The sequence below is a fragment of the Asterias rubens genome, chromosome 12 (genome assembly GCF_902459465.1).
Source record: "Asterias rubens chromosome 12, eAstRub1.3, whole genome shotgun sequence".
Taxonomy (NCBI): domain Eukaryota; kingdom Metazoa; phylum Echinodermata; class Asteroidea; order Forcipulatida; family Asteriidae; genus Asterias; species Asterias rubens.
Window position 1 is genome coordinate 12,023,903 of NC_047073.1, and position 12,016 is coordinate 12,035,918.

Below are 12,016 nucleotides of genomic sequence, written 5' to 3' on the forward strand. Positions count from 1 at the left end.
CATCATTGAAAACAAGATTTAAAGATTTGGAGTGTTGCCTAAACTGAAAGGTTTCTGAGACTACAAACAACCGCTATTCAAAATGTCATTAAATGGATTTAATCTTATTATGGTACAGTCAATGGAATAGGTTGATGCTCACTTTTTTTGAATAAGGTTGAGTTTTGCTCATGAAACTTTTTCTCCACCATATCCACTTAAAGGCCCTGGACACATTTGGTTATTTTGTCAAAGACCAGTGTTCTCACTTTGTGTATAAAAATACCAACATAGGCATAAAATAACAAACCTGTAAAATTTGGACTGGATTGGTCATTGTTTGTTACTACCAAAGTAGGCTAAGCTTTAAAGGGCATACTTTTTGTAGGACAAAAACACAATGTCTACAGATTTACACTAAACTTACACAGTTTGAAGATAATGATAGTAGAAAGCTTCCCTGAATAATGTTACTTGCTGAAGTGCTGTAGTTAATAATTTTCGTCTCGGTGATCATGAGACGTTAATTATTTTAGCTTGTAAAAACGTAATTTCATTACATTGTTTTACTCATTTCTCAAAAAACAACAGCAACTCAGCAACTAATATTTTAAGGTACGCTTTCTATTATTGTTATCTTCAAACGGTGTAAGTTTAATGTAAATCCGTGGACATCGTGTTTTGTGTTACAAAAAGTACAAACATCATTTAATGCTACCAGTTAATTTACCATGGTGTCCAGTACCTTTAAGCTTTGTAACATTGGTTTAATGGTATAAAAGGGATATCACTGAATAGTAAACACATCCATAGGGTACAATTACTTTCTACTTGATAGTTTATCTTAAAAGTTTGTACACCTCTGCCTAGTGTAGGCCTACAGACCTAATGATGCAAAACACAGACATTCTGTTTGCTGACGAATTCAAATAAAAGCTGTAACAACTAACCCTGAACTAAATTTGACAAGGTAATCAAGCTCTACTGAAGTGTGAGGTAAAAATTGTGTCCATAAGTGGGGGGTTTTTGTTGTGTAGAGGCAATTATAAGCAGGAGTACAAAGCATGAAACTTTGCACGACATGGGGTCTCAGACCCATGGATGATCTTTCCTGTTGTTGTTGCAATTTCAGGACAACAATTATTATAATAGTGCCTATAATGCCATATTACGCTATTCTCATCATTGTGGACGTAAACCGGGTGTGACAGGCTAAAATAAGTTGGAAAAGAGCATTAAGATTCCAGACGCCTGTGGTTTCTTATCTATTTTGTTCCCACAGTCGAAAATGCGCGCAGCCAGCACTGTACAATGACAGTAATGTTCTTTTTGACCAATTGGTTAGACGTCTTCAGAACATCTGAGATAACGATTAGGAAAAAGACCAGCAAGAAGCTTGCACTGCCATCGTTTTCAGGACAGCAATGATAATAGTGCCTAACATCTTTTTACACTAATCTCATCACTGTACGTCAAACGAATATGACAGGCTCAAAAAAATGTGGAAAAGAGCATTAAGATGTAAGACGCCTGTGTTTTTTTTCTCCACAATGGACACTGCACAAAGCCAACGCTGTTCAATGTTCAATGCACTTTTTATGAATTGTTAGACTTCTCAAGAACAACTGAAATAAAGATTAGGAAAAATACTCCCATGAAGCTTGCATTGGCATCCTGGGCTTCAAGCATTAACAACTGACATGGGAAACAAAATCATGGATGTTCACTAATGTAAATGGGTCATAAATGTTCAGAAGCACTTTTTTTTAACCATTATCCAATGCTGTGAGCATTCTAAGAAAACGCGTGCTTATAAATAGTCATGCAATTTGTGGGATGCAGTGGGGCCTACATTCTCAATTTACCATTTAAAAAAAAAAATTCATTAAAGAAGGGAAACATTTGATGAGAGTATTATTATGAAATAATAGTATTTATAAAGGATATTTAATCAATATCCATAATGTAATTAAAGGCAGTGGACACTATTGGTAATTACTCAAAATAATTATTAGCATAAAACCTTTCTTGGTGACGAGTAATGGGGAGAGGTTGATGGTATAAAACATTGTGAGAAACGGCTCCCACTGAAGTGCCATAGTTTTCGAGAAAGAAGTTATTTTCCACGAATTTGATTTCGAGACCTCAAGTTTAGAACTTGAGGTCTCGAAATCAACCATCTAAACGCACACAACTTCGTGTGACAAGGGTGTTTTTTTTTTTTCATTATTAACTCGCAAGTTCGATGACCGATTGAGCTCAAACTTTCACAGGTTTGTTATTTTATGCATATGATGAGATACACCATCTGTGAAGGCTAGTCTTTGACAATTACCAACAGTGTCCACTGCCTTTAATTTACCTTTTTTTTTTCATTAAAGGAAAACATTTGATGAGAGTATTATTATGAAATAATAGTATTTATATATGGTATTTAATTTATATCCATCATGTACCTTTATGTTGAGTTTTACAACAATATAGAGGGTAAATGTTGATATTCATTGACAGATCATTTCAGGTTATTGTGTCAAAAAATGTTTATTCAGTCATATCAAGGTTTCCAATGACATGACAAAACTTAAATGCATTATAATAAAGTTGCCATGGTTTCTTTCTAGACCCATTTACATGTACTTGAATCCACTACCTCTCCAAGCTGAAGGTTAACACAATGATTGGTCACTATGATCCAAATCATATAATCTAGTGTCTAACAATGCAACAATAAGCTGTTTCACAAACATTGACACGCCCATCCTTCAGTGTTATTAGCTAAGGACACTTGGGGCTGTGAACCACACTGGCTGAATTTATGCCGTCTCATTTAGTAATTGGTACTACGCATGATTACATTAAAAACGCTAAAACTACAACTACCCGATAGTATTAACAATCCTGTTTCAGCATATCGTATTCCTGTCATTTGAATGAAACTCATTTGTGATGTTGTTACTGCTAGGATTTCTTAAGGGACATTCAATGCACAGGTACCAGGAGGTACATGTGTACATAGTCAGCCGAAGTTTCATTTATAAAAGCTTCCTAAATAAACACACACCTTAAAGGGAAGGTACACATTTGGTAATTGTCAAAGACCAGTCTTCTCACTTGGTGTATCACAACATAAGCATAAAATAAAAAACCTGTAAAAATTTGAGCTCAATTGGTCATCGAAGTTGTGAGAAAATGGTGTGAAAGAAAAAACACCCTTGTCGGACGAATTTGTGTGCTTTCAGATAGGAATAAAAGACTTCTGGCTAGAAGTCTTTTATTATTTTAGTGAGAAGTTACCTCTTTCTCAAAAGCTATGCTTCTTCAGAGGGAGCCGTTTCTCACAATGTTTTACATTATCAAAAGCTCTCCACAGCTCGTTACCAAGTCAGTTTTTAAGTTAATATTTGTTTTGAGTGATTACCAAATGTGTACCTTCCCTTTAAGACCCAATTGGGAGGCATGTGCAGGGCTCAGTTTCATAGAGTTGGAATTACACACAAGCCACAGATGGCCCTTATTTACCCTGGTATTGGCATTGGTGGTGACCAGGGGGCATGGAGCAATTGCCTCCATTGCCTTACTGAAGTAAATAAGACATGGGCAATAGTGCAGCTTGAAAAAGATCTTCTGCTTTCATCTAATGTGGCCTTTCTATGGTTGTACTTACAAGAAAAAGATGTTTTAAACTAATTTATATACAGCGTAAAAAGACTTTTACTATAGACCAGAGAATTTGTAGACCAGAATCAAAATGAAAAGAGCACTATCTCGTAGTACAGTCTCTCATTTGAGCTGTTTTTAGGACAAGCACTCAGAGAAGGGTTATCTATTTTTTCTTATGGGCAGTCAATACTCAACAGAATTGAAGGATATTTGTATTTATTAGTTTATATTAAAAATGAATTGAGTTTATTACTTAAAGGGAAGGTACACGTTTGGTAATTACTCAAAACAAATATTAACTTAAAAACTGACTTGGTATTCATGTGCATTGGAGAGCTGTTTATAGTATCAAACATTGTAGGGAACGACTCCCTCTGAAGTAACGTAGTTTTTGAGAAAGAGGTACATGTAATTTCTCATCAAAATAATAAAAGACTTCTAGCTAGAAGTCTTTATTCTTATCTGAAAGCACACAAATTCGTCCGACAAGGGTGTTTTTTCTTTCACATCATTTTCTCACAACTTCGATGACCAATAAAGCCAAAATTTGTACAGGCTTAGTATTTTATGGTTATGATGGGATACACCAAGTGAACACAAGACTGCTGGACTTGTAAGTTTACTGGCCTGGACACTAAAACCACTGGCCTGGTGCTTTGCCGTCCAGTGTTAATTGTGAGCCCTGCCCTGTGTCTAGACGAATTTTACCCAGGTGCTACTGAAGGAGCTTAGTATTTGAATATGAAGGGATCAAAGACCACTCAAGGTGGTTCCCATCATGTCATTATGTACATTCTCATACCATGTGCCATGTCATTGATTTATCCATAACATCTGTACTTTACACAACATGCATTAAACAGATTGGAGGATTTTGATAACAAGAAACTAAAAACAAAAACTATAGGCCAATATAACACTTACAGCAGTTTACAAAATGAAATGACCACAATTTTGTCATGCTCATCTTTAGAACAAAATATATTCATATCCAAATAAATTAAATCTGATAATCTCATGCTACAAATCCAAAAGAAATATTTTACTTTTGAGAAGTTTCTCGACAGTTCCCTGGTATTAATGTTCTTGTTTTATGAGAACCTACTGTGTGTCAAAATGTATACATGTTGAACAGTAACACTATAATTGATTTGAGAAAATGTTCTGCCATAAAATTATTGGATAAAAAACCATAATGTCTGTACCAAAGATATTCAAATAAAACATGAAATTAAAACAATAAACTAAGTGTCTCTTAAAAACTTTATGTGACCTCCATTTGGATATTTATCAGAGTCACATTGAAAAAGGGAAAAAACTTCCATATTTTCACTGTTTTCAAATATTGAAATGTTATCATTCAAGATGAAATCTAATAGTTTTACTCGTTTCTAAATGAGAAATATAGCAAGTCGGGCAAGAATACATCTGGAAAGTCCCACTCTGGTCATCTTCAGTTGTTGCTTATATTATGCACATTCTGTCAATTTGTATTTGTACTCTGTCAACCTTACCGATGTTTTATTTCTACAAGCATTGGTAGGCATGTAGCACATGTATATGGACAGTATGTAAAATATCAATCATACAATATTATTACAGTGACTTTGTCAATCTGCATAATTCAATAAAATTAACCTACGTTGCTTTTTTGTATTACTTTGTTGGAATTAGCAACTTCATTCTTCATTCTTCTTGTTCAAAACTTCCAACAACATTTTTTTTGTACATTATAAAAATAAAGTCGTTTTTAATCATTATCATTTCTAAATTCTATTTTTATTATCTATTAATCTGTTTAAATCATTTTTTTCACACAGGGCTATTCATTTGGCACTCATGATGGCTGAGAGGTTTCTGTCTCAGGGACCACAGTTTGTAAACCACCAACTTTCATAAGCGGATTAGGTTTTTGCGTGGGCCTTCCCCTTTGGGCTTTGGGCCTTTCCTCCCACATCTAAAAGCTTATGTCTTGCCCTCAGTCTTCACTTGAGTCTTCACTTTATTGTCTTCTTTTACACTAGCGAAAGTTTGTGTGACGTTTCAATGAAGATGTTTTGCTGACCGTCCGTCAGATTCAGATTCCGGGAAATTGTCCTTATTCTGCCACCACTTCTTCATTCGTTATGAAATAAAGTATATAATTTACTAAAATGAGGTATTCAAGCTGGTAAAAACAAGGAGTGATAAGAAATAATGAGTGAAACAAATGTGGCAGGATACGAATACGAACAATTTTCCCGGATTTCCGATAGCAAAACATCGAGTAGGCCCACGCAAAGATGGACATTCTAAAAGTTTGACCATTCAAAAAGTCCACATGATGAACAGAATAACACAGACTGGAAAGCAAGTTTCACAAAGCTCTTAATTCAGGGGCAGTTAGAATTCATCTCTTGACAATTAACTTGGCCACCAAAATCGTTAAGAAAATCAATAGGCAAATGTAACGCGTACACAATAAATAGACTCTACTTACATGATGGCATGCCACAGGGACCTTGCGTTCTCAAATTATCGAGAAAATCGAAAGCGTAGGTTCTCGCCGGAGGAAATACCAGCCGAACGTGTGCCGTGACGATGCCGATAACCCCAGCAAACACAGCCCATCTCACAAACTGCAGCATCTTTGCTCACTTCCAACAGTAAACTTGAGAGATAAGCAACTTCTGGTGGCTTGATCGGTCTTAATAATATGCGGTTTACCGACCAGTGCGGTTTACTACAATGACTGCTTTCGGGTGAAAGATGATCACTGACGCTACGAGATTAGAAGCTTGTGTTATACAGTGGTTTTGATGGGACGCAGTCGGCTAGCCTGATTGGCTTACGACCACAACGGTAGTAGTTTCACTTAGTGCGACAAAGGGCGCGCAAACAATAACTGCATGCGAAGTGCAATATCATCAGACACGATGTACGTCACTGGTACCATGGAGGAAGGAAATACAAGATCTTTTCATAAAGTGCGATTTTAAACTTTGTATCGACAGGCTGATGCTTCACGGAGAGAAAAAAAGGCGATTGCCTCCATTGTCAGCCTCGGTGCCGTTGAAAACTAGGATGATGTACAACTCCCTCATAGGAAGTACAACTCAGCGTGTTTCAATACAAAACTTACCCATACAACTGATTTGACGTAACCCACCGTATTCGCCAATTTATTATTTTCATACGTCGGCATACTCTGACTAAAACGTCAAGGTTTGATAGGGGCTTTAGTTTCAGGTTTTCAAATAATTTTTATTTATATTCTACGTAATTTCGTTTAATAGGCCTAATGTCCTTTTCAGAGAAAGTTAAAGTGTAAATCCTTTAGATAGACACTTAATTCGCATAAAAAGTTTATCAACGACACAAAACCCTCACAAAACATTGCGCTGTCGCGACCAGCAATGGCGCTGCAGCTTGTCGGCATTCAGAGTCTAGCCACGCTATAATATGTTATATCTTTTTGGGAAACAATAACGTTACATAAAACTGTTGCACTCCACCTGCAGAACCTCACGATCTGAGAAGCTTAAAAGCAATTTAACTACATGACTTAGTGTATATTTGTTTTATATAAATCAGACGTAAGTAATATAAACTACTTCTGATCCCCAGAAGAGATTGGTAGTGATGTAAAATTTGTCTGACGCGGCTGTTGTCTACCACCAGCACGCATCTCCTCGTGCGACCGCACCCGAGCAAGAGCGTCTCGAGACGGTACGCTTTGGTCTCGTTCGTGAAGCAGTTTAGCCAAACGCAGCGGTGCTGTAAGTAATACACTGAAACATGTGGTAATTCGGTAGGAGAACGAAAAGTAACACAACCGAGAAGTTCCCTCTCGTCCTCAACTAAAGCTAAAAGCTGGACAGATATAGTAGTGAGAATCACGAATATACCGAAAATCTACTTCGTGTTAGAAGAATACTTATAAAGTAACACTGTAAAAAAAAATGCTCAAAACATGGTTTGGACTAACTTACATCAAAATCCATGTCTCAAATGACTAATTAGTGTTGTTTTAACTAATATACATTTTTTAGAGTTAAGACAAGTTCTCAAAATAATAATCTTCCTGGCAAGTAGATCAAAATAAAACTTAGTAGTCGAAACGCTCATTTGTAAACAAAAATAAAATTGTTTTCCATCATGATGATATAGGGGCATATTTTGAAAATGAAAACTAATGTCGTAGCAACGTTAAAGGCAGTGGACACTATTGGTAATTACTAAAAAATAATTATTATCAAACAAACCTTATTGAGTAATTTTCCACGAATTTGATTTCGAGACCTCAAGTTTGGCCTCGAAATCAACCATCTAAACGCACACAACTTCGTGTGACAAAGGTGTTTTTTCTTTCAATCATATCTCGCAAGTTCGACAACCGATTGAGCTCAAATTTCCACAGGTTTGCTATTTTATGCATTATGTTGAGATACACCAACTGTGAAGACTAGTCTTTGACAATTACCTAGCAGTATGAGCATTGATCCAGATAAAAGCTTTGAAAAACAACTGTGTATAATCGCCAATTTTTTTTTACCGGTGTCGCATGCAATTATTTCCTCTATGCAATACTATTCGAAGGACATTGATGCAAATGCAAAAATGTCCGCCGGACGGTTTTGCATATGCAATCGTGTCTGCCCGGACGCTGCTGCATAATGCAATTGTGTCCGCCCGGACACATTTGCATATGCAGTTGTGTCCGCCCCCGTGCAAAACCGTCCTTGTAGTAAACTAAACGCCCTTGGTCGACGGAACACCTTTACCTTTTTATTTTACATGCTAACTATAAGCGCATTTTTTTTAAAATAATGAATGACATGGGAAATGTTCGGCCGTTGGTGTTGGGTATTCGCTGCAATCACAATACGTGAATATTCATGGTGCATTACGTAGGTTCAGCGCATGCACGCTCGCTTACATGTAGAGTCGTGTACATGTCCACTGGACGGTTTTCGCATAGCCCCGGACACGATTGCATATGCAAAAGTGTCCGGAGCGGACAGTATTGCATGGCGGACACAATTGCATCTGACACCGGCAGCCGTTTAGTGAGATACATTTAGTACTGTTCTGAACAAAAGCTTCCGAAAATGACACAGATTGTACATAGTAAGCCATGTGGGAGGTCTATCTTTTAAATTTAGAATCAAGAGATTCTATGGGCCTAGCCTACGGTCAATCCTGTGAGAAACTCGAACCTTCATCTGGGGAAACAATAAAACCTGAAGGAGAGTTGGGGGGGGGGGGGGGGGCGTCACATCAGTACTATAGTTGACTTCGAGTCGAGTGGTGGCAGCATATAACTCTGAAGGACATACATAACAATTACCATAGAGCTAGCTACGTACATGTTTGTTTATTTGCGCTGTGGTCTAGCTATAGTCATCATCGCTGTGCGTAAATATAAATCTAGGGGCGATGGTGGTGAAGGGGTGGGGGCGGGGGGGGGGCAGTAACCACCGGAGTGAGAGCTTGCGGATAGAATCAAGAATCAGCCCTTGACATAGTAGGCGTATACTTCGTTTATACATCAAAATGTATTCCATTATTGGTTCAAGAGAAAACCAGCCAATTGTCAGAGGCCAGTCTGACCGTCTGACACTCGATTGAGTCAGTCCCGCGCGCGTATTGTTTATAATTATGCAAAAGAGGGTTTGCAATTGCGACGTTTCTTTTGAGCGACTGAATCAAGTCTAGTAAACACTGTTTTTAAAATGGCTGCGCACACAGTATCACAACTCTCTCGTCGTCCACTATGACTATGGTCCTACTCTATCATTAAAAGAATCAGTCACGATTTCAAGGTTTTTAGTTATAATAAAATAGTCACGTCACTATAGACAGAACGTTTGATGATCAGCATGATCCAGATGAATGGTAAGTTGGAAGTAAAAAACGAACGTCGTAGCGTCATATACGTTATCGACCCTCATATGTTTTCGGTCCCCAATTTTGATTCCCGTTTATCGCGAAAATGTGCAAGCTGCACCGGTGGACAGAAGCTATGCAGTTTACTCACGGTCTGTATTTTCATCAGGCTTAATCATGCTGAGAATAAAGTTTACTGTCTTTGGTTATGCTCAAACATTTTTAAAATGATTGATTTTTGGTACTAATCACTAGTGCATTATTATGCCAACTTTCAAATGAGTCAAAGAAACATCATCCAACCTCGAAAGTACAAAACAAAATTACTATCTGCTAGATTGAGTTTCATTCTGCTTTAGTCACTAGATGGATCACGTGAGGTGGTTACTATTTGGGATTCTATGGTGTGCAAATGTGGGGAAAATATTAAAATATTTTAAGTGAAAATTACAACAATTTTTTTTTTGATTTACTCATGCATACTGTAACAAATTCTGATTAGCGTAATAAATATTAAGTCTACATTAAAGAGAAAATATCATAGATTGGTTTCGTATCTCCTGAAACCAAAAATTACTAGTCTGAAATGGGGGAAAACGGATTGTTATGAAGTGGGGGGCTGGGGTGTTTTACTTTCATGCCTTATGATATCTCTGGATTCTAATAAAGTAGCCATAATGCCTTAGGACAAAAATGTAATTAAATTTGTTAAGTAGTTATTGAATAATATTTTGGATTTGTTTTGCACGCCATACTAGCTTCTGAATATTCAATAAAATACCAACCAATGAAAGGTGTGAAAACATATGACGTTGCTCCAATGTCGTGCATGCATAAGCACTGTTAATGGCGGACTGTCTCTCGCAACGTAAAACCAAAACTTAACAAATTTCAACATACCATGAAGTGAAAGTGTTATTGTTCAAAAATTTGATAGATGATTTGAAAAAAAAAAAATTAGTTTTTGATTGTGAACAATTTTCCTGTTATCCTACTGAAAACACATGACACCAGGATACGGTATTGCAACAAACAAAAGCGATGCATAATTTAATATTCTTCAATTCAATTGTTGTTTCTTTATGTTAGGAATGATGGAAAAGATTCCGTATGGCGCCACCACTTTTTCATTCGATATGAAATAATATAGTATCTAATTTACCTCAATGAGATATCCCTTTTTGTAAAAAAAGAGTGAACAAGTGGTGGCGCCTTACGGAAAGTTATCCGGAATGATCTTTGAAATGAATTGGTTATTTATTGGGAACTCCGACCATGATGAAATTAAAAACCCTCACTTACTTTTCTCTGACCGAACTCAACAGTATACTATTAGTGTACATTGTGTACGGCTGGGTGTCACTGTCATGGGTGTAGTGTAGCCACTAGCCATTGATGGTCATGATGGACCAGTCATGATGGTAGGACGTCATCAGTGCCACTGCAATCATGGCAATGATGACGAAGGGGTTTTCCTCCAATCATGATTATAATAAAGCTTTGTTTACATAACAATTCAATTTTCAAACAAAATTTTGACTACAATTTATTCATAGTTTTACCGATATTGATCGTAAGTAGGGTACTTTCAGCTCATAAGCGCATAGCACACCAGCCTTGTTTAGCTGTTAATCATAAATGGCTCTCGGTCTCCCATCACAGCGACTGTGATGAAGTAAGACCGATGTTAAACAAGAGCCATTAACAGCTCAACAAGGTGGACTATGATGAGAGACCAAGAGCCATTTACAGCTCAACAAGGTGGTCTAATAAGGGCATGGACCTTATCACAACTACTTGATACGCGCCAAGCAAGAGGCATGGAATGAGGTGAAATCGCTGGGCTAGCTCTAGCCATTAAAGTCACCTGGAAGTGGTATTTTTTCAAAATAAAGCTTTTGTCACTAATGTATGTGTTTTGATGAGTGGAATGTGAATAAACAGTTAACTCAAGTTTAAAAAAAATCAGTTTTTATGTTATTTACAAATTTAAGAGTAGACCCCGACCCGAGAGGGCGCTGTTCGTGAGGTAAATCGAGGCAGACTTTACCTGTAATGCATAGAGTAAACACAATTACAAAGAACATGTACGGACCAAGTCGTGAGTTTGTGCGTTTCAAAAAATGCCGACCAGGTGTATTGCTGCTGAATGCAGAAAAACACTTTTTGAAATGTACAAACTCACGACTTGGACGTACATGTACTTTGCACATGTGTTTACTATACGCATTGCAGGCAAAGTCTGCCTCGATTGACGTCACAAAAGGGGTAGGCGGAGTCAGCCCCCCAAACAACTTTATATATTTTTTAAAAATATAAATCGTGACAAACAAACTATACTAAAAAAATTGTTTTATTGTTCGTAAGCATATACTCTTATGTTTGAAAGAAAAAAAAATTCAATTTCCAGGTGACTTTAAGTTTGATCGCTAACTACTTAGGGGGCCTACTAGTTAGACCTGCATGCTCCTCATTTGACAGTGAGCGCTTTGGCAATGTGTATATTTAT

At 37.1% G+C, this 12,016-nt stretch overlaps 1 protein-coding gene across 1 annotated transcript in view; it reads right to left on the minus strand.

Moving 5' to 3' along the window:
* Window positions 1–6,445, minus strand: part of LOC117297691 — a 36,803-nt gene extending 30,358 nt beyond the window's left edge. The window contains exon 1 of the mRNA XM_033780838.1: window positions 6,119–6,445. Within this exon, the coding sequence (XP_033636729.1) occupies window positions 6,119–6,266 (148 nt within the window). The 5' untranslated portion in view covers window positions 6,267–6,445. The remainder of the gene's footprint in view (window positions 1–6,118) is intronic.
* Window positions 6,446–12,016: the final 5,571 nt, after the last annotated feature.